We start from the raw sequence: 24,914 nt of genomic DNA on the forward strand, positions 1-24,914 counted from the left end.
AGTTTTTGCCCAAATTACGTCATTTCAGGTGACATTAAAAATGTTAAATTGGTTTGACCTAGTTAAAATTGTCATTACGCATCAAATGGTGTCACTTTTATGAAAATCGAATAATAATTGACTCTTACTAGCGTAAATAGTGGCTCATGCAAAATTGCCCATTTCTCGGCAACTGCTCATATTACAAACTAATTTTGAGATAGATTCTCTTCGTATGGATTATTGCTACAAGTTTATGAAAGTTGCGAAGAAATATATCAAAACATGAAAAGCCTGAATGGGTTGTGAATAGCTCATTTTTTCACCTTTAAATCGAAATGACCCAAAAACAAAATCGAAATTAAAAAAAACGAGCCCGATGTTTTCTGCGCCTTTACAGGGCACACCCTTTCAGTCATACCAGATTTGAAAAAAATAATATTTGCTTTCAAAAAGTGGTACCGAACTGTCAAAATTGTAGTTTTTGCTAAATTTACGTCACTTCCGTTGCGAAAGGAAAATGTACCGGTAACAAAAAAAATGCCATTTTGGACCACGGAGCATATGAACTTTGTTTTATACAAATCGAACAATAAATAATTAATCCAGGACTGAAAATCTAATTTAGCCAATGGGGGCCAAGGAAAAATACGGTGACAAAAAATGTTGCCATTTTTGGTCAAATCTTGAACTCTGGGTAAAATACTACATAAAAATATTCATTAATAAAAAAGTTTTTCGTAAAAATTTTAATTTTCAAAATTTGGCGCCTAATATCTCCGAAGATTCGTCGAAAATAAAAAAATCTAAAGAACCGTAGCTATGTGCCTTGTCTCTGGCTATGTCAAAATGTATCCCATGTTAAAATCCAACGATTATTGTTAATATTATGGCAATATTTCAAAAAACAATAACTTCGACGATTTCGGACATTTCGCATTGTCGCAGAACGTTCGAAATAGCTTTTATCTCTAAGTCACACCCACTTTCCCAGTAAAACCGAAGACATCTAATCAATCCGACAAGTAGTTTCTGAGATACAATCAAATTGGAAAAAGAAAAATAATAACTAGACTTGCTTCCAAGACTGAAGGCTCTCACCGTGCCAAGGCGTCACACGATCGCCAGATGCATGACAAAAGACTATCCCCACCTCTCACCCGAATAATTGAAATAAAAAAGAAATAAACGATATGTTAGTCCCGAAATGACCTAGTTTGTGTCAAGTGGACGTTAAACCCCATTCCTCTCTCTCTCTTTCTCTCGAAAAAGACCTCTAAACATGCTCGTACAGCGGCGCTAGTCTTCTTTTATATAGAATTCCAACCGCCAAGGAATCTTTTACGGTCACACCAATGTGTACACGGGACTTCAGAATCGCGTTCATGTCAGCTACTCAAATATGTAACTGGTTCAAAAATTGATTGAATATTCAATGAAATATCGCCAATTTTCTGGTTTCGTGCACGTTAAAGATTTGACGTCACTAATAAAAATTTAATATTAATTACAGATAGAGTCCATGCTCAAACAACGTCATGCCTTTTATTATAGGTGCAATATTTGATAATATTGTCCGATACTACTGCAACAGTTTCATAAATTTGACTTGATTATAAACAGCGCGAGCCGTTGATTTCTGTCCAGATGATTACCGGTATAATAAGATAATTTTGACAAAGAGGCAACAATATTAATTTAAAGACTAATTATTACACACAGCAATCAACTATTTCTGTTACAAGGTCACTAAACCCATATTTTGGATAGAAGAAAACATTCATAGTTGAAATAATTTCAGTTCAAATATGATCAATGATAAAAGCACTCTTGAACAGGCTCTATACGTTGACAAAACGTACAGATTGTATCCCACCTTATGTTTCGCTTAACAATGAAAGGTGCCGTGTTCAATTTTCGATCCCTTTGTTCTCCTACTCCTGAAATTTGGAACTGTTGTACAATGGTTTTATATATAACACTACTGATAGGCCTCTCTGTAGAAGAAGTTCCCAAAAAATATTATGTTGACTTTTCGAGAAATAGATCTCTAAAAATGCTCCAAATCGTAAAAATACGACGTTTTCGATTTTCGATCTCTTTTTTTGGCTACCCCTGACATTTCAAAAAATGATACAGGGGTTTCAAACAACAGGGTACCCATTAGTCTCTCGATTGAGAAAGTTTTAAAAAAAAAATTTGGGGGCGTTTCCGAGAAACATGCGTCGAAAGTTGCTCGGAATCGCAAAATACCTTTTTTTTCAAAGTCACATAACTTTTTTATTTTTTGATAGAAACTTGTCCCAGAAGTACCATCTGATAGACTATTCGATTGGCTATTAAACGATATAAAACTTTAACTAAACAACAAGAACACAATTGATACATCGCATTTTCCGCACAGGCACCCATTTTTCTGAATTTTGTCCAAGTTTGGGCACTTTTTTTACCACTCCCGGTGAATAGAAAATTTTCATTTTTACTTTAATGACTAATTTCATCCTTCGAATTCATATTCCTGAAGTTTCAGAAAAATCCTTTATGTCTTTTTTATAAAAATCCAATAATAATTGACTATTTACAGGCAAAATAACGAAAACGGGGACTTCAACAAAATTGCCCATTTCTAGGCAACTGCTTATATTACAAACTAATTTTAACATACATTTTCTTCGTATGGATTATAGCTACAAGGTTATAAAAGTTACGTAGATATTTGAAAAGCCTGAATGGGTTGTAAAGAGGTTAATTTTAGACCTTTTTTCACCTCTAAATCGAATTTGCTCGAAAATGAAATCGAAATTAAAAAAAACTAAGCTCACCTTTTTTTGCGCTTTTAAAGGGCACACTCTTTTAGCTATATCAGTTTTAAAAAAACTAATATTTGCTTTTGAAAAATGGTACCTAACTGTCAAAATTGTAGTTTTTGGTAAAATTATGCCACTTCCGGTGCCGACAGATAACACTATTGGTAACAAAAAAAATGACAAATGAGACAACAGAGCATATGAACTTTGTTTTATACAAATCGAACAATAAATAATTTCCTCACAGGCACCCATTTTTCACAATTTTGTCAAACTTTGGATACCTTTCTTGACTACTTCCGGTGATTAGAGGATTTTCATTTATAGTTCATGCACTGGTTTGGTCCTTCGACTTCATATATCTGAAGTTTCAGAAAAATCGTTAGAGACGTTTTAAAAAAATAAGAACTCTACGATTTGACCAAAATGTGAAAAATCAAAGTCAACAGTTCAGAACAAAACTTATATTGTTGGAATCAGATTGATGTCAGCTATCCAAAAATATAACTGAAATTTCAAAATTCCCAAAATTAAACATTTTAGAAAATTTTGAAAATTTTCCATTTTTCACCCAAAAAAATGACAGCTACAAAGTTTCTAATTTCCACAGTTTTGAACTGCTATCTGCTCAGAAATATCTCCAGCTATCCAAAAATGTAAATATCTGAAGAATCCATTGAGAATTAAGAGAATAATGGCCGATTTTCAATTTTCGTGCACGTTAAAGATTTGACGCATTTCCGCTGTGAGCACAAATTTCGAAATAGCTTTAAGCAGTAGCTGCACACCACTTTTCTGACAGAAAATCAAATTTCAAACCTCTATCTCTTATAGTTGCTGAGATCTAGCTTCCCCCAATAAAAAAAAAATAATAATAATAATATTAATCTTAGTAATAACAATAGCCTTTCACCGAAGGTGAAAGCCTAATAAGAACTAGATCTGCATAGCAGATATCAAAGCTTTCATATAAACTGCAAAAGGGGTTATTAGAATCTATGAATCAACAACCACTTTGACGGAAGATATTCTCTCGGCTAAAAAATCTTTTTTCTCTCAGCTACGAGAGATATGTAGAATTAAACCGGACCAGAGCCGATCGTGGTGATATGAAGCCGCTTAGTTGACATTGACACATAACCGAAGGTGAATAGGCCTACCCGTCCAGTTAATACAATGGGCAATCTCACATCGGTCCACTAAAGAGAGGCACATACTAGTCGACTCCTACTGCCCCAAGACATTATACTCCAAACCTTGACTCTCATACATATAAACCATTTGGAACTACATGTACATGTATTTCGTACTTATATCATATTAAACCCCTCGGCCGCCATGTTGAATCACACAGTATTTAACGTTCTACATGTATATCCTAACATCTTTATGAAAGCAACGACAAATCTAAACTTGGGCACTACAACCATTTTTATTTTTATATCATTCAGTTTTTTATAAATAAGTAATTCTATCACAAATTATATTGAAGACTGGACCGGATAATGTGTATAGTACTAATAGCAACCACATACGGAAGAGGCGATAAGATCCCTTTGCATTTGGAATTTCAAAATTAATTAAAACCAAATTCCGAAAATCGGTTGGGTTTTTTTTGCTGAAACTCCTTTTTTTTAATGTGATCAAAATGGGGGTAAAGCACAGAGTCCGGGGTGGTAATGGGCGTATTGTGTCCAAATTTCATGATTTTCGGACAATCTGTGCCGGTGTCGCGGCGAAATTCCACTTTTTTCCCCTTATAGAAGACGTGAATTGACTTAGAAAAAAAAAACGAACGGCAGTTGACCTGGAGCCGTGCCAAGAACAAACGACTTGAACGAATGCAGGTATCACCTTGAAATTTTCAGGGTACCTAGGTACCAACGTGAAAAGTTCCTAGCCGGAATTTGGTATTCATCTATTGGTTCCTTTGGTTCGAGCGTAGCGCATGCGCGAAATCAAAACCAGCTAAACTCGAAAACATCCTTGTCGGCACGGAAAACATCAAAGGCCAAATTTGAATTTTTGAAATATTCAAATACCAAACATTCGACCATGATCCAGGCTATCCTGAAATTTGGTACTCATGGTACCTTTGTTTCCAGCGTAGCGCACACGCGAAGTCAAAACCAGCTAAACTCGAAAACAACCTTGTCGGCACGGAAAACATCAAAGGCGAAATTCGAATTTTAGAAATATTCAAATACCAAACATACGACCATGATCCAGGCTATCCTGAAATGTATTAATTTCGGTAATAGGGGACAGATTCTTTAAGCCACGACCAATTGTGTATGTCTTCAAGCCCATTAATGTGGATTTTTCACTGTTTTTCATTTTCAATTCAAAATGGCGTCCATCAGTTGACCTAAATCAAAATTCTGCTCGAACATTGTTTAGACATTTCTTCAAGGATTCGGAAAATATAATTGCCTTGTCTGTAAGTAAAATATCAAAAAAGCCTTAGGGATTTTTCACATTTCAAGATGGTGGCACTTCCGGTTTGGGCCACAAACTCAATTTTTTGTGTACGAATCAGTAGTGTCGTAGCTAGTAAAGAAAAACAATTTCAAGGCAATCGGACCTATATTTCGTCGATTTTTTTGAAAACTTTGATCCTTAATTTCATCAAGGGGAGATAATACAGAAAATTTCTAATGACATTTTTCAAGTTGTATCGGTAAGATCTACTTACATACTTAATTTCATGAAAATCGTGCAACTATTAAAGAAGTTGTCAAGTTGATTTTAACTTCCGGTTCGAAATCACAGCGACGAATTTTCGAAATTCGAAAATCCGAAATTGCAGATTTGAAGTAAATGATTCAAGGTACTCAAAGAATTTTTTTTTTAGTAAAATAGGTCAAATAGTCACAAAGTTACAGCAAAGTAAGTCAAATGGATTTGTTCGTAAAATTCGGTGATTTCGGATGTGTAAAACGTTTTGAAAATATTCCTATTCCAAAGCCACCACCCATTCTTGGGGGGGTAGGTCAAAGTTTCAGAAAGATCCCACGGTTAGATTCTGAGATATAAGATTTGCAGGAAAAACACCAAAAAAAAAATAATAATAATAATCTTAACAGAAACAATAAGCTTTCATATGATATACATATGAAAGCTTAATAATAATAAGAATAATCTTAACGCAGTGTGAAACCCTAATAATTTTAACAAAAACAATAGTGTTTCACACAAGCTACGCAGTGTGAAACCCTAATAAAAATTGTTTTAATTGTGTTTCAGACCGAGTGTGGTTGTCAGTTTACGTCAAAGTTAGAAGGAATGTTTAAAGATATGACTGTATCTAATACTATAAATGATGAATTTAAATCATTTGTACAACAAGCACAGGTAAGGAACCAATTCTATCAATCATTTGATACAGAAAAGTAGGAGGTTAACCCCATTTAATTTTCAATAAATTGGTAGACAATTTTGTTCAAGATAAAAAATGTACAACTGAAATTTGTTGTCTATTTTTGTCCCCCGCCTTTCGAAGAAAGCAGGGGACTATTAAAATGGGTTCGTCTGTCTGTCCGTCCGTCTGTCTGTCCGTCACACTTTTTGGGACACAATAACTCTCTTCCTAATTGAGCTAGAATGTTCAAACTTGGTGTATGTGTTTATTAGGTCAATGCCTTGATGGAGTTCGAAGATGAGCATTTTCCGCTTAGGGTAAGCAGAGATAAGCAATTTGATTGGTTGATGCTTTGGGACACGATAACTCTCTTCCTAATTGGGCTAGAATGTTCAAACTTGGTGTATGTGTTGATTAGGTCAATGCCTTGTTCTAATTGGGCTAGAATGTTCAAACTTGGTGTAGGTGTTTATTAGGTCAATGCCTTGATGGAGTTCGAAGATGAGCATTTTCTGCTTAGGGTAAGCAGCGATAAGCAATTTGATTGGTTGATGCTTTGGGACACGATAACTTGAGTTCTAATTAAGTGAGAGTGATGAAACTTGGTGTATAGTTTTATTACATCAATACCTTGACTAAGTTCGATAATAAGCATTTTCTGCTTATGGGTAAGCAGAGCGATAAGCAATTTGATTGGGTGAGACTTTGGAACACATTAACTCTCCTTCTAATTGAGCTAGAATGTTCAAACTTGGTGTAGGTGTTTATTAGGTGAATGCCTTGATAGAGTTCGAAGATGAGCATTTTCTGCTAAGGGTAAGCAGAGATAAGCAATTTGATTGGTCGATGCTTTGGGACACGATAACTTTAGTTCTAATTAAGTGAGAGTGGGGACACTTAGTGTATAGGTTTATCTCATCAATACCTTGAGTAAGTTCCATAAATAAGCATTTTCTGCTTATGGGTAAGCAGAGCGATAAGCAATTTGATTGGTCGAGACTTTGGAACACAACTCTCCTTCTAATTGAGGAAGAATGTTCATACTTGGTGTAGGCATTCATTAGGTGAATGTCTTGATGGAGTTCGATGATAAAGCTTGTCTGCTTACGGTCAGCAGAGATAAGCAATCTGATTGGTTGATAACTTTGGTTTTAATTAAGTGAGAGTGATGAAACTCTGAGTATAGATTCGTTATATCATTACCTTGACTAAGTTTGTTAATGACAATTTTCTGCTTAGGCTAAGGATCGATAACTTTGATTCTATATGATAGAGAGTGATCAAACTTAGTGTATAGGTGATAATTTGTTTGATTGCTTGATACTTTTGAAAAAAAATAAATGTGCGATTAATGAATATGTGTCATCTATTTATTTTGGGATTTCGGCGGGGGACATCAGCCTCACTGTTGGCTTGTAACTCCTCAAATGTAATTTAGTAAGATATCATTACTATATATGGCTGCTTGATGTTCATAGACTGTTGGATCTTGCATTGTTTAATCCTCTCTCATCTTTCTAAATAACCAATAAATTGATGTTAATGGTCCTGCGGTTTCATTAATAGCATATTACAACAACCTCAAATTAAATCACTTGTCTCTTAAAGTTGCAATTTCATATTTTTAAGTTATATTTTTAAAATGTATCAAAATAAAGCCTTAAAATAGATGGTATCTATAAAAAGTCCTAACTTGATAAAGAATAATTCTATTAATCCTATAATTCACTATTGCCAGTTGAGAAATTAGCAAAAATATCATTTTCAACTTTAAATTCAAACGTTTGAAGATAGCTATTCCATGGGGAGAATAGGAAAACAAGGGAGGTAATTGTGTTATTATTTCCAGGGTCAAAGGATTTTTAAGTTGGAGAATAATACCTATGAACGTATAATAGTGAGTTGACAACCTATTGAGCAAAAGACATAGAAATAATTATGTTTTGACTTTCTTTGAAAATATGAAATTATCACTTTAAAAAAAAAATATATCATAAATAAGCTAAGATAGAAAAAGGAATTGGTCTATTTTGTTTCAATTTGTTCAGTTAAGATTCTAACATTTGCCCATTTCATTATAGTATCTAAAGTTTTTGAATATTATTTTTCTGTATTTCAGGTTAATTTAAGTGGTGTCGATTTAACAGTGAGAGTTTTAACAACTGGATTCTGGCCAACTCAATCTGCTACACCAAGATGCTCCATACCAACTGCTGCTCAGACAGCTTTTGAAGCTTTCCGAAGGTATGATTGAGAAATTTTATCAGGACGATAAGTTTAAATTGTTTAAAGTGACAATATGGGTAGACATATTGTTTATCTGTGGTTAGAAAATGTATTCTTATGTTTATTGACAATAATAAAAACTATATATTTTCTTTATTAATTCCAAAATTTTGCAGATGTCATGTTTATTTCCTGTTGGTCATAGGTGCTATATTTTAAATAATCATCTGAATATGTCTAGAATAGAACTAACTCATAATTCCCTACTTCTACTAGAGCTGGCAGATATTTTGGTTTTTCGATATAAAACCGTCACAGAAATAAACACTGTAAAAAATACTTTCTTCAGAAAAGTATTGAAAAACTGAACATACTGCGATATATTGTGATTTTATTTTTTCTGGATGATATTTAATATAAATATTGAAAAAATGTCTTCCTTTTTATGTTACTTGCAATATTTTATTGTTTAATGACAATCTGGTTAAAACACAGATCCTATTTCATTTCGTTTTTATAGTTCAAAATTTCGTTTTACTTGTCTTTACTACACTTGGATCTGGAAGAGTTGTTATTTAACTCGCGTTCTGAATGGTGTCAGGGATAAACCAATGAAACGGTCTGTTACGGCGAGCTTTAGGCGTGTTTTTCACGGAACCATGGGCGTCACACATTGTTTTTCTGGGGGGTCTGAATATACTTGGACCCCCCCCCCAAAATTTACATAGTAGGCCCAAACTCCTATTTATTTACAACAATTATTAGGATTAGTTAAGATTCTATCTGTATAAAACCTGTACATATCCCAATATGGTTTACATTGCTAAAATAAAACACAGAGATAATCATCCTGGAAACATGTGTGAAGTGAAAAGTACCTGTGTTCCATAAAATTGTGTCTAGTTAGCCTGTCAGTAATATTTTGTTAATTTTTTTCTGCCACTTATCAGAGTGAATCGCATGTATGTAGGTACCCAAAAACATAACCGCCTAAACCAAATATTTATCGCCCATTCAGCCAGCAATGTGACCATAATGCTTTTGCATGCGGTGTCTTGGTAGACAGCATGGCCAAATGGTGTTTGTTTATATTTTTTAGGGGTTTTAAAAAAATGGGTTAGGGTTAGGGTTGCGGACCCCTCCAATATATATTTCACGGCTAGGCCATTGAAAGTATAAAAAAACGAAACGGAATATAGATCTGTATTTTAATCAGATTCAGATTGGTTTAATGAAGAATAAATACTGTCATGAACGATGTTTGCTAATGCCGTTATAGAGCTTTGTTTTACATCATGTGACTTCTTGCTGACTTTTCCACCCGACCGATACCGTTAGAATTATCACTGCTTCTGCTAAATTTCTATGCATCCTAACAAATTGTTTATACCGATATTTTGATTTTACAAAGGAATCATTGATTTTTTGATTGAAATAAATTTTAATAAAGCAGAAGTATAAATGCCAACTTATATTGAGAGTACTGGTAGACTCTTTATATGGATTGTACGAAAAATCACGTTTTAGCTTGTGGACACTCTAGAGGTCACAATTTTTATCCGATTTTGATGAAACTTGAAATGTATGTTTATAACCCAAAGATCTTGGACCCTAACTTCTTGGATTATGGCCCCTGATTGTACAAAAAATTGTGTGTTAACTTGTAGTTGACTAAACACGATTGTCGTGTCGTTTTTTGTTGAAAATTGCCACGATAAATAACTCGGTGTAGCAGTCGCTATCGCGTGACACAATAAGCCTCAGTGTAATTTGATATGTAAAATCAACGATATTTATCAGTCATAAACAATTGATGTCAAAAAGATATACTTCCACGACGTTAACAAACTGCCACGAAATGTTGAATAGTTTCGTCAATAATCCTGACGCGAAGAGCTACGCTGTAAAGAGAGAATGTACATATGCGGTTATATTTCAACGGAGACACGTAAAGCGGCATGTCTAGTGAAGGACACGTATGCATAGCTTTATAGAACGACTACATTACATTTTCAACATTTTATATTGCGTTCGTTTTTTGTTGTTTTTATTTCCATTTTTCGTGTATACACTTTTTTAATGTAATAAAGTATGATGGTTAAAATTTGCTGTAGAATCACGGCACACGATATATTTTTAAATTGCAAACTACAAAACTATTTTGATGATCGATCTTGATGGTAGTATATTCAAGTGCTGTTTCATGTTAGGCACAAGGTCGTACTTACCGCAAAATGAAATGAAATGAACGCATCACAGGTCTACTATCTATTTGAATATTTGTTGATTGGAACTGCTTTCAAATCCACACAAAGATTCTGGGCACTCGTTTTATTTTAGAACAAAAATGTATTTCGATTGAAGGACCTATTCGTCATGAACTTTTTGTTTAAAAATTGTACGTCGAATACATTTATGCGATTCACCAAATGAAGGTAGTATTGGTACATTGTTTATCCAGATCAAAGAATATGTCGTTACAACTCATACCACAAAGGAAAGGAAATCAATTTGATTGAATATCTCAGAATCATAATACTCAGGAATATAATTTTCCGGTGTGATTGACCCTTTTGTGGCGTTTGCTGCATGCGCTAGTGTACATACGTAATTGTACTCAATCAGTGAAATTACTTTTTAACCTTTGTTGATCACCTTGTCTTGTATCTACTGTTCAACTTACTTAATCCATTAAAATCACACCAGTATTCGGTTCATTCTTTGATGTTTTATCGTATTTATTATTTATATTTTCTAATATTGGCTTCTATTGGAAGCCAAACTAACCCGAAACGAATATATAACAAATGTCATTACATCAGGAATCCGCCTATTATGCTAATCAAAATATAAATCGCTTAATAACATGTGATGTGTATTGTTTTTTTTAACATTTTATATACAACAACTTCAACATATTCGCAGGTGGACGTCTGCGATGAGTAATAATGCAGCAGACATTAATACATGATCAAATCCACTGTGTGGTTTATAATAGCGTTGGTTAAACTAAGGCGCCATCGTGGCTGGTTGGGAGACGACATGTCTACGCATCAAAGAACATTGTCTTGAAAGAATCATGCAGCCAGGCTTGTTGGCTATTTTTACATTTGTAATACCAAGAGTTCAAAGAATGATTGGCAACTTACGTTCTTTTGAAGCCAATCACATACAAATTATTTGTGTTGTCTACTAACAACTCTCAGCAATGTAAATTATGTGAGGTGATATTAACCATCGCCAAATATTTTAAATCATGAGATAACATCAATCAACAAACAATACGTGTTTACTTGATTACAAAAACATTGGTGAACTTATCATTATGTCTAAAATCATAAAGCTAATCAACAAACAATACTATTGCTCTTTATTACAAAAACATCGGTGAACTTATCTCGGTCATGATCGGTTTGCCAAGATAATTGATTATTGGGTAAATAAAACAATATAAACAACTACTCCATACAATTAAATTATTAAATATTAGATGTGGACGACATAACCAATACCCCCCTGTGGACGACTTAACTGCGTACGTGTTTGCTTGTGGACGAGTTTACTGACACCCGTTCAATATATGAATGCAACATACAAACCGTATTCATGCAATAGACCATAATTATAGATTTTTATACGCCCACATTTTCATGTGGACGTATATTGTCATCGCCCCTGTCCGTCCACAATTTGTTTGTGGACACTACAGGTAACAATTCTTATCCGATTTTGATGAAACTTGAAATATAGGTTTATCTCCAAAAGATCTCGGTTGCTTTCGATATTAGCATATATTGGATCGAAACTTCATGAACGAAAAATCACGTTTTTAGCTTGTGGACCCTATAGAGGTCACAATTTTTATCCGATTTTGTTGAAACTTGAAATGTAAGTTTATAACCCAAAGATCTCAGTTCCTTTCGATATTCGCACATAACAGACCGTAACTTCCTGAATTATGGCCCCTGATTGTACGAAAAATCCTGTTTTTAGCTTGTGGGCCCTATAGAGGTCATAATTTTTATACGCCCACATTTTCATGTGGATGTATTATGCTGTCGCCCCTGTCCGTCCAGACGTCCACAATTGTTTGTAGACTCTCTACAGGTCACAATTCTTATCCGATTTTGACGAAACTTTAAATATAGGTTTATCCCCAAAAGATCTCGGCTGCTTTCGATATTGGCATGTATCGGATCGAAACTTCATGGATTATGGCCCCTGATTGTACGAAAAATCACTTAGCTTGTGGACCCTATAGAGGTCACAATTTTTATCTGATTTTTTTGAAACTTGAAATGTAAGTTTATAACCCAAAGATCTCAGTTCCTTTCGATATTCGCGCATATCAGACCGTAACTTCCTGAATTATGGCCCCTGATTGTACTAAAAATCACGTTTTTAGCTTGTGGACCCTATAAAGGTCATAATTTTTATCCGATTTAAAAAAACATATTATTATATCACCGTTACACCCTAAGGATGGCTGAGTTTGAATATCGTGATAATCGGTCCAAAATTGACAGAGAAAATGGCCGCCGTTCGTTCTCAAATAGCGTAAAAATATGGTATATCAAGGTTGTGGACCCTATAGAGGTCACAATTTTTATCCGATTTTGTTGAAAATTGAAATGTAAGTTTATAACCCAAAGATTTTGGTTACTTTCGATATTTGCGCATATCGGACCGTAACTTCCTGAATTATGGCCCCTGATTGTATGAAAAATCGCATTTTTAGCTTGTGGACCCTATAGAGGTCATAATTTTTATCCGATTTAAAAAAACGTATTATATCACCGTTACACCCTAAGCACGACTGAGTCCGAATTTCGTGAAAATCGGCCCAAAACTGACAGACAAAATGGCCGCCGTTCGTTCTCAAATAGCGTAAAAATATGGTATATCAAGGTTGTGGATCCTATAGAAGTCACAATTTTTATCCGATTTTGTTGAAACTTGAAATGTAAGTTTATAACACAAAGATCTCGGTTCTTTTCGATATTTGCGCATATCGAATTGTAATTTCCTGAATTATGGCCCTTGATTGTAGGAAAAATCACTTTCTTCTTAGCTTGTTCTCTATCCATCTGTCGAAAATGTGGGCGTATCCTGCCTGGCAGCCACTGGTTATCTGATTTAAAAAAACGTATTATTATATCACCGTTACTTCCTAAGGATGACTGAGTTCGAATTTCGTAAAAATCGGCCCAAAATTGACAGACAAAATGGCCGCCGTTCATTCTCAAATAGCGTAAAAATATGGTATATCAAGGTTGTGGACCCTATAGAGGTCACAATTTTTATACGCCCACATTTTCATGTGGACGTATTATGCCGTCGCCCCTGTCAGTCCGTCCTTCGACAATTGTTTGTGGACTCTCTACAGGTCACAATTCTTATCTGATTTTGACGAAACTTGAAATATAGGTTTATCCCAAAAAAATCTTGGCTGCTTTTGATATTGGCATGTATCGGATCGAAACTTCATGGATTATGGCCCCTGATTGTACGAAAAATCACGTTTTTAGCTTGTGGACATAATTTTTATCCTATTTAAAAAACGTATTATTATATCACTGTTACACCCTAAGGACGGCTGAGTTCGAATTTCGTGAAAATCGGCCCAAAATTGACAGACAAAATGGCCGCCGTTCGTTATCAAATAGCGTAAAAATATGGTATATCAAGGTTGTGGACCCTATAGAGGTCACAATTTTTATCCGATTTTGTTGAAACTTGAAATGTAAGTTTATAACACAAAGATCTCGGTTACTTTCGATATTTGCGCATATCGGACCGTAACTTCCTGAATTATGGCCCCTGATTGTACGAAAAATCACGTTTTTATCTTGTGGACCCTATAGAGGACATAATTTTTATCCGATTTAAAAAAACGTATTATTATATCACCATTACACCATAAGGACGGCTGAGTTCGAATTTCGTGAAAATTGGCCCAAAACTGACAGACAAAATGGCCGCCCCTCGTTCTCAAATAGCGTAAAGATATGGTACATATTGTAGCCGCCCTAGGTATGACCTTGTGTTGACTTTGACTTTAAATAAAAACTGTAAGAGGATATAAATAATAATAATAATAGATTTATTATCTTTACGAACGTTGTTCTATATTTACAGTAATAATACAATAATCGTTGGGTGATTTAGATCCTTCCTCGACTTCTACCGGGGAATAATTCGGCTTTTATATATTTAAGGAACAACGTTTAACCTTAATTATTTTCTCGTTGTACGGCTCCCGTTAGTTGACGAAATGGCATTGAGGCTTTACAAATAATCTTAATCGTCTATTTTTTAGTTAGGGGGGTTTAGTTAAAAGGAATACGATAATTTTTACTAAGTTAAAAATTGCATAAAACGACACAAATTAATATGAAAGCAGTGGGGGAGAGTTATGTACTCTTACTATGCTTACCCTAAGAGCGTCAAAGACAATGCCATTTCTAACGAGTTCACCGCTTTATATAGACTTTGCCAAAGTATCACGTGGGGTCTGTCGACCAATGACATTACGGTATTCCCGCGGCCTCTTGCAACCCCATGCAACCCCATGCAACCCATGCCTAGGAAGGATCTACTTTCACAATTACAAATGTACAATTTAATTAAGCAAAAGTAATATTTTGAAAGGCAGTTTGGTTTATAACTGCCTAAAAACATATTATTTATCATTCAGGGCCAATATTCAGCAATGGGCCCTCGTAATTAATGATTTATAGCCATCTCACCCAATGCAACCGTTCACAACCCGTTGCTAACCCATTGCCATCGCCGATGCAACCTAGCAAGGTGCTTGCTACGCTTGAAATATTCGATTACAATTGTAAAGAGGAGGGATAACATTTCGGTACAGTAGATTATTAGGAGTTTAGTCCTACAGGAATAATGTACAGAAAATTGGTCAGTATGGCCATGAAAACATGCTTAATAGTTCGCACTTAGCGTTTATTTATCAGCAGAACCGCCATCAACACAGTGTAGTAATCTAGACGTCATCTCCCCACTCCATGTATCGTTGTCGTGCTGGTTACCGTAAAACAGTAATCACAATTTCTCGTTACATATTGGTATTACATGTAGGGATGGGGTGGGGCTGTCCAGCCAAATACAAACAACCCCGTGAAACGTTGACGAATAACTTCGTAGTTAGTCATATTGTAAGGGCTAATTGAGAAAATATTTGAATAATAAATACGGGTTATTTTAAAAGACATCTCTTTTGAAAATTTCCCTTACCAAAACGCCCAAATTGATTGACATGCGACAAACCATTGTGACCCTTCTTGAATGCCAACCATTTACATATCAGAATCATATTAACAATTGTGATTGTTTTTTTATACACCCACATTGAAATGTGGTTGTATATTGTTGTCGCCCCTGTCCGTCCGGCGGTCTGGCGTCCACAATTGCTTGTGGACGCTCTATAGGCTAAAGTTAATATCCAATTGACTTTAAATTTATATGCAGTGTTTAAAGTCATGAGATGAAGAAGCCTATTGATTTTCAGCGATTTTCGATAATTACTGCAGGAGTTATGGCCCTTGATCACTTCAAAAAATATTGTGGACGCTCTAAAGGTCAAAGTTAATATCCGATTGACTTTAAATTGATACACAGTGTTTAAGGTCATGAAGTGAAGAAGCCTATTGATTTTCAGCTATTTCTGAAAATAACTGCCAGAGTTATGGCCCTTGATCACTTCAAAAAATCTTGTAGACGCTCTAAAGGCCAAAGTTAATATCCGATTGACTTCAAATTTATACACAGTGTTTAAGGTCATGAGACGAAGAAGCCTATTGATTTTCAGCGATTTCCAATAATTACTGCCAGAGTTATGGCCCTTGATTACTTCAAAAAATCTTGTGGATGCTCTACAGGCCAAAGTTAATATCCGATTGACTTTAAATTTATATACAGTGTTTAAGGTCATGAGACGAAGAAGGATATTGATTTCAGCGATTTCTGATAATTACTGCCAGAGTTATGGCCCTTGACCACTTAAAAAAATCTTGTGGACGCTCTACAGGTCAAAGTTAATATCCGATTGACTTTAAATTTATACACAGTGTTTAAGGTCATGAGGGGATGAAGCCTATTGATTTTCAGCGATTTTAGATAATTACTGCCAGAGTTATGACCCATGATCACTTTGAAAAATCTTGTGGCCTCTCAAGAGGCTAAAGTTAATATCCGATTGACTTTAAATTTATACACAGTGTTTAAGGTCATGAGACAAAGAAGTCTATTCATTTTCAGCGATTTTCGATAATTACTGCCAGAGTTATGGCCCTTGATCACTTCAAAAAATCTTGTGGATGCTCTAAAGGCCAAAGTTAATATCCGATTGACTTTAAATTTATACACAGTGTTTAAGGTCATGAGTTGAAGAAGCCTATTGTTTTTCAGCGATTTCAGATAATTACTGCCAGAGTTATGGCCCTTGATCACTTTGAAAAATGTTGTGGACGCTCTATAGGCTAACACAGTGTTTAAGGTCATGAGATGAAGAAATCCATTCATTTTCAGTGATTTTCGATAATAATTATTCGATAGTGGCCCTTGATCACTTCAAAAAATCTTGTGGACGCTCTAGAGGTCAAAGTTAATACCCGATTGACTTTAAATTTATACAGTGTTTAAGGTCATGAGAGAAAGAAGCCTATTGATTTTCAGCGATTTCCGATAATTACTGCCAGAGTTATGGCCCTTGATCACTTTGAAAAATCTTGTGGACGCTCTAGAGGCTAAAGTTAATATCTGATTGACTTTAAATTTATACACAGTGTTTAAGGTCATGAGACGAAGAATCCTAGTCATTTTCAGCGATTTCCGATAATTTTTGCCAGAGTTATGGCCCTTGATCACTTTGAAAAATCCTGTGATGCTCTAGAGGCTAAACTTATCATCCGATTGACTTCAGATTGATACACAGAGTTTAAGAGCTTAAGACGAACAAGTATATTGATTTTGAATGAATTTTTATGACTTGAACAGCTAAATCCATGATATTAAAAGTTTTGTATACTAAACGTTAGCATGTGGCAGAACTTTATAAAAACCAAACAAATTCTAATGGTTTTCTGATAATTACTTCATGAGTTGTTACTCTTAATCAGATTTTAGTGTATTATAAATGTTTCATTACCGAAAGAAGTAAATATATGCGACAACACTTGTTGACTGCCCGGACGATTTAGTAGGTGTATGTTTCGTTGCCTGGCAACCTATCTTTTTAGCTTGTTGTCCCTCTGGAGGTCACAATTATTTTTCGATTATAACAATTGTTTGATTATATCACCGTTACACCGTAATGAAGGTTGAGTTCAAATTTCGTGAAAATCAGACCAAAATTGCCGGACAAAATGGCCGCCGTTTGTACTCGAATAGTGTAAAAATATGGTAAATCAAGGTTGTGGACCCTGTAGAGGTCGCAATTTTAATTTGATTTTGATGAAACTTGAAATGCATATTTATAACCTAAAGATCTTTGTTCCTTTCGATATTGTCGCATATCGGATCGTAACTTTCTGAATTATGGCCCTGATTATACGAAAAATTGCCTTTTTTAGCTTGTGGTCCATCTGAAGGTCACAGTCATTATCTGATTTTAAAAAACTGTTTGAATATATCACCGTAACACCATAATAAAGGTTGAGTTGAAATTTCCTGAAAATCAAACCAAAACTGTCAGACAAAATGGCCGCCGCTTGTACGCGAAAGGTGTATAAGGGTATATCAAGGTTGTGAGTAGAGGTTACAATTTAATCCGATTTTGATGAAACTTGAAATGCATGTTTATAACCCAAAGATCTTGGTTCCTTTCAATATTTGCGCATATCCGATTGTAACTTCAAGAATTATGGCCCTTGATTGTTGGAAAAATCACTTTCTTTTTAGCTTGTTCTCTATCCATCTCTCAAAAATGTGGGCGTATCCTGCCTGGCAGCCGCTGGTTGGTAATTTTTACTGCTGACAATTTACAATACAAGTCGTACTGTCAAGACAACTACAACAGGGTAACAATTTGTTGTAAAATGGGCGTCTCTTTTCTGTCAGTTGTTTTTTTTTGATGTCACATGCCAATTCACATTATGAAACCTTGATTGACAGTATGCATTCCCCAGACTCTTTGGTGCGGAGATGAAAAAGTCAGCATTATATTATCGCCTTTATCGGACTGATACGTGTCCATGTACATCTATTCAGCAAAGTGTGCTTCATATCAGGTGACGAAGACTTTTAATTCATTTGTGATTTAAACCAGAAAAGATTTTTTAGTTGAAGTGTGATTTACCAATAATGTATGCACCGTTATTTCGCCTGAACAATTAATTAATTATTCATTGTCATTGTTGTAAACGACCCCCAAAATTACTGGCGCGGTGGTTGTACCTTCGTCTAGTGTGTGTGTTTTTAGTTTTAGTGTGTTTTGAATTATATGACTACGATTATTTGACACAAAACATTCCGTTAATTTCATTTTTTATACGAGTATCGATATAAAGAATTGATAATCGATATTTTTCCATAGTCGTTGACGATTATCGGCTATATCGATATTTTTTAACAGCCCTAGTATCTTTAGGCATATTCTGTTTAGGAGAAGAATGAATAATACCCGGGGTTTTCCAACAAAATGTGTTTATTCCTGTTCAGATTTCGAACTAGCCGTCAAATATTCGTAATTAATGGAAAAATGCCAACGTAGTAACTGATCTATAATAATTAAAATGCTACATGTATTTAACCTAAAATAAACGACGAGAGGCATGTTTTAATTAAAACACAGAGTCACACCGTGTGTTCAACACCGAGGCAGTGCTATCGTGTCACTCGATATTCACTCGGTAAATCATGGAATTCCACGATAGAAAACACGGTAATATCGTGTTTGGTCACCATTAGGCATCGAATTTCGTGAAAATTGGAACAAAGCTTCCTGACAAAAATGGACGCTCCTCATCTGCAGATAGTGTAAAAGCAAGGTATATCAAGTTGCCCAATCGGAGCAGAACAGTAGGACAATAAACCTCATTTCATTTCTTGAAATATGAAGAAAAGTAGATGAAAATTCAGCTGTAGGGGGAAAATCCTCCTTCTCACATATCATAGAAATAAATATGACCACATATTGTCTCAATGTTGATGAGAGCCCCATTCTTTTTAACATAGAAGTTAATCTGATAATAATCCAGTCCATTGAATGTTTGATTGGTTAGTCAAACCTTGTAATGGAGACTTTGGATGGCTTCTAGGTAAAATACATTCAAAACACGTTTTGTTAGGTTCCAATTTCCAGATTTAATTCCGTAATATTACAATTAAGAGTTTAGACGACCGCCCGTGCTGTCGCGCCCCATCTCTTCTGAACAGCACGTGATGTCAAGCGTAGATTACCCAGTCTCTCAAAATAAACAATTATTAACTGTCTAAAATATGGACTTGTACTTTAGGATCACAAACACTCCCCCCTATTGACTTTGAAATAATATTATTGACACTTGTATTGACTTTGAAATAAAGTCAATAAAAGTGTCAATAATAGTAAACAATAAACACATTATACAATCAATTAAGAGTTCGTTAATTCAGCTATCCACTGTCTTCTCAGTTGTTCCCCTTCAGTAGCTGCTGTTCGCCTTGGTCGACGATTTGTTCTATCTTGTAACTCTTCCATATTCTTGTCAGATACAATAGTTTCGAGGTTATCAGGATCTGTAGGTTCTGTATCTTCATTTTTCAGACCTTTATCCATTAGATTAGAGCTAACTTCCAGGGGGTATAATAATTTTAGAGGACGTTGAAGAATCATAGGCTTACGATTAAGAGGTTTAATACGAACCATTGCTCCTCTTACTAGTTATGAGACCCTGTATCATTCCGAGTTTCCAGAATCAATGAGGATGATCATCGTGATGTACAAGAACAACATCTTGTACACCCTCAGGTTTTTTTCCATGATTATGACAATGAGAATTTCTTAATTCCATAAGATACTCCTTCCGCCATCTGTTCCAGAATTGGTCCATTACAATTTTAACATGTTTCATACGCTTAGTTGAGGTTTCAGGAGTAGACAGCGGGTCAAATGAATCTGTATCAGACTTATCAGGCAGACTTGCGATTCTGTGGCCACAAATGAGATGAGAAGGTGTAAGAGGTTCTTCAGAGTCTTCCGATGTTATGTAGGAAAGAGGTCTAGAATTCAAGATCATCTCAACTTCTGTAATTGATGTGTGAAGTGTGAAGTTCATCATATGTTAATCTAGCTTGAGCCAAGACTTACTCCAGGCACTCTTTGATAGATCTTACAAGCCGCTCAAAAAATCCTCCCCACCAAGGGGCTTTGGTAGATTATATATCCATCTAATGTGTTCTGTGAAATAATTATTAACAATTTGGTCCTTCAAAATATCTTGAATTTCCTTCGCAGCAGGTTTAAAGGTACTAGCATTATCCGAAACCACTATAGAAGGAATCGATCTCCTTGAAGTAAATCTTATAAAGGATGCTGATGTGAGATCAGGTACTACTTCCAGGTGAATTGCCCTGGTAACGCAGCATGTATACAAACAAATCCATACTTTCAAAGTGTTTCCGGATACAGATTTGATGTACAATGGCCCAATGTTATCCAAACCAATAGAAGAGAAGGCTGGTGATTCCATCACTCTAAATTATGGTAAAGGAGGAGGATCTGGTGATTGATAAGGCTTCGCAGCATACCTTTTACATATAGTACAAGAAAATATCAGCTGTCTGGTAAACTGTCTTCCGCGTATAATCCAGTATTTTGATCTAACTTCTGTGAGGGAAGCCTTCACTCCACCATGAAGTACTCGCTTGTGACTTTCTCAAACAACAAGAGTGGTATACCAATGAGATTTATCTAAAAGTATTGGGTGTTTTGAGGCGTAGCAAAGGCTTGAATTCTGTAATCGTCCACCACATCTGATAACTCCAGATTCATCTTCAAAGGTGTTTAACTGATGGCAAAGTTTATTATAATCTTCTCTTGACCTTAAAGCGTCCTGTACATCCTTCAACCACAAATTCTCTGCTCTATTAATATCTTGTAATGAGATAGATTTTTCAACATTGTTTCTGGTCCTAGATTTTAGTAAATCAATAAATTTCAGAACCCAAGCAGTCACTCGTAATAGTCTATTCTTCTGACTGAAATCTGTACATTTTAGCAGAAATTGAATTCCAGTTCCTTTGTTAGCAGCAACTAAATTGACAGCATCTACCTTCAGATTTCTACGTTGATCTATTTTCATTTCACAAAGACATCCTTCACCAAGTTCTGTATCAGAATCTTCGTTCATTGGGCATTCTTCATTGGGACTGGTCAACCAAACAGGCCCATTCCACCATAATGATGACCTTGCTAACTCATCTGGGTTTATAAATCTGGTAAGAATATCAGCAGGATTGTCTGGTCCAGGACAATGTTTCCAACTAGTCTCACAGTTTGGAATCAGGGTTCTTATTTCATCAACTCTGTTTTGTACAAACTGCTTCCATTCCTTGTCAGGTTGAGTTATCCAATAAAGTGCTATTCTACTGTCAGAAAAGCACAAGGGTTCCAAGAGGTTCATTACAGGTTCCAGTGCAGAACGTAGAACGTTCATTAATCTCGCCAATACCAATGCTGCTAGAAGTTCTAATCGTGGAATTGTTCTGCTTACTAATAGGTGAGACTCTTGTCTTTGAGGCTATAAACTTCGTAAAAATTCCACTACTAGTGGTAAATCTTAAATACACTACTGCTCCATATGCTGCTAAACATGTGTCAGAAAATCCAACAAGTTGGCAGGTAAGTGTGTCTTCTTGACCAAAATAACATCTGGTAAGTATGACTGGTTTCATGTCCTTTAGTCCTTCTATGAGCCTTGTCCATTTTATAGCGAGTTCTCCATTCAGTAACTTAAACTGATAAACTGAAGTATTATTGGCGAAATAACTCCTAAGGGGTTGTAAAATTTTGAGGCAATGCTAATGACATTTCTCTTTGTTGGTTCTAAAGTCGTTGATTCCGCAACAATGTCTGAAAGGTCGAAGATAAATTCATCACTACTGAAATTCCATCTAATACCAAGTATTTTCTGTTCAGTTGAGGAAAGATTTTCTGCAGGATTATTTCCAAGTGATGTTCTGGTATATGTCTCAATTTCTTCACAAACTTTGTTGTCAGTTTTAAATTCGTTGATTTCTGAAATTGAATTTTCATTCTCTTCAATTTTTTTACGTAAATTTGGATGATTTGTAAAGAATTTACGAAGATTGAATCCAGCTTCGGAAAGCCTATGTTTTGATTTTATATATAACTTGTAAGTTTCTTCTTAAGAATTCGATCCAGAGGTTACATCATCGACATAGAGTTCAAGAATTGTTGTACAAATTTGTGGTCTTCTTCAATGTACCTTTCAATATGATGCCTTATCGTTGCATTGAGGAGGAATGGACTTGACGTTACACCAAATACTGCCCGAGTGAATCTTAAAGGAATGACATTCTGATCTTCAGTGTTGTCTATCCAAATAAATCTAAGGACATCTCTGTGTTCCTCTGTTATATGAACCATTAGAAAGGCCTTTTCTATGTCTCCAGTTAGAGCTACTCGAAATGATCGAAATTGTATCATGATATTCATAATCTTCTGAGTCAATGTAGGCCTGGCATGGACACACTCTTTAGTTATGGTCCAATAGATTTTGCTGAGGCGTAGACAATTCGTAATCTAGTGGTTGTTTTATCCTGCCGGGTGATGGGGAATATAATGTATTTCTTCAAAGTCTGATTGTTGAGATGCATTTTTTAGGAACTAACTCAACAATTCCCTTTTCTAATTGGCCCTTTATCACTTTGTCGTATTCCTTGAATATTTCTGGTGTCTGTTGAAGACATTTAAGTAGATTATGAAGACGTTTTAGGCTAAGTTCATAGTTATCCGGTAAGGTAGGATGTGGTGATTTCCAAGGTAAATACACTTTGTAGTATTTCCCGTTGTAGGTTATTTTTTTCAAGAAATTCTTCATATATAGTCTTTGGTTTGATTCCAATTGACTCGATATCCCAAAACTTCTTTAATTCGCCCATCAACTATCCTCGTAGTTAGATACTGTATTGGTGCATTTCAAAACGTGTTGTGATGAGAGTACTGTTGCGAACATCTGAGCAAGGGGGTCCTGCAGTTGGCCCAGATAATATCCATCCAACCTTGGTGTGTATAGCTGTAGGTCCACTCTCCCCCCCGTTCTATTTTACAGTTAAGAGTTTCCAGTATTGGTCGCACCCAATGAGAATATCCACCGTGAGACCATCTTCTCTGTTGACATAATCTGCTAACCAGAGTTTATAAAGATGTGGATACAATTGTTGTGCCTGAATGACATACTGGTGTTGTATAGGGTCACAAATAAACGGCACTGCAAAGGCTGTAAGTTTTATATCTGATCTATCTTCCAGTCTTACACATAACTCGACAATGTCAACTGTTTGTAATATTTCATCTGTAGAATAAAATGTCTTCACCCGAATAGACTGTTGTCCACATACAGGAAGGTTCATCGCTTCCTTTGCCCTTCTAGTGATGTAAGTCCTTTGACTTCCAGTGTCGAAAAGCATTCTCAGTGGTAATCCTAAGTATGGTGAGTTTTTTGAAGGTATAAGCTCTGCCTGTCTGTAGAAGAACTGGAGATGAAGTTGTATTAGTTGCATGTAAACAGGTAAGTGAAGAATTACTTTCTCTAGGTTCTGATCCCTTGACAAAAGCTCTTGAATCATGTCCTCGCTGGTGAGTAGGATGATAAGCAGATTTCATTGAGGGTGTATTCGGGTCCGAGTGTTGCGACCTAGTATCAGTTAATAACGGGCATATGCTGACATGATGAAGACCGTTACACTTCAAACAACTCATCCTTGATGGGCAATTTCTTGCTGTGTGATATCTTCTGAGACAAATGAAACAACGGCCATATTTTCTTAAGATATCCTTTCTGGCTTCTATATTTGTTACAGTCTTGCAACTGGCTGAGGCGTGGTCCCTTCTACAATAAGTACAAGTTGGTCCATGGGAGCTATCATTGGTCAGGAGTGCAGCAGCAGATGGATGTCCTTTGTGGCTATGAGAATGACGTCTTAACTGACTGTAGTGACTGGGAGGTTGTGCAGTCGAATAAGAGTTGCTTGTAAAGTTGTATATGAAAGCGTTCTGTAGATTCGTTCTTTAGCTTCTAATTCATTGAGAAATATTTCAATAATTTGGTCTAAAGTCCATTGATCTGACTTACTTTCACGACTTATTGCTAATTTAACATCATTGGGCAGTTTAGTCATGAGGATGGAAGTAAGGATGCTTCCATAAGTTTCCTGTGAAACACCAAGAGATTTCAAACTTCGCACATTAAATTCTACAGTGTCATATAATTGTTGAAGTCCTCCAAGATTCTGATTAGATGTAACTGGGTTTAGGTTCAACAATAAATTCATGTGTCAGTTTATAATTAATTGTT

At 35.5% G+C, this 24,914-nt stretch overlaps 1 protein-coding gene across 1 annotated transcript in view; it reads left to right on the plus strand.

Annotated features, from left to right (window-relative positions):
* LOC130010735 (cullin-3-like) overlaps positions 1-24,914 on the plus strand; it is a 145,661-nt gene that overhangs the window by 116,073 nt on the left and 4,674 nt on the right. Inside the window, exons 11-12 of the mRNA XM_056098723.1 lie at positions 6,033-6,140; positions 8,267-8,391. Coding sequence (XP_055954698.1) covers positions 6,033-6,140; positions 8,267-8,391 — 233 coding nt within the window. The remainder of the gene's footprint in view (positions 1-6,032; positions 6,141-8,266; positions 8,392-24,914) is intronic.

The sequence above is a fragment of the Patella vulgata genome, chromosome 1 (genome assembly GCF_932274485.2).
Source record: "Patella vulgata chromosome 1, xgPatVulg1.2, whole genome shotgun sequence".
NCBI lineage: Eukaryota > Metazoa > Mollusca > Gastropoda > Patellidae > Patella > Patella vulgata.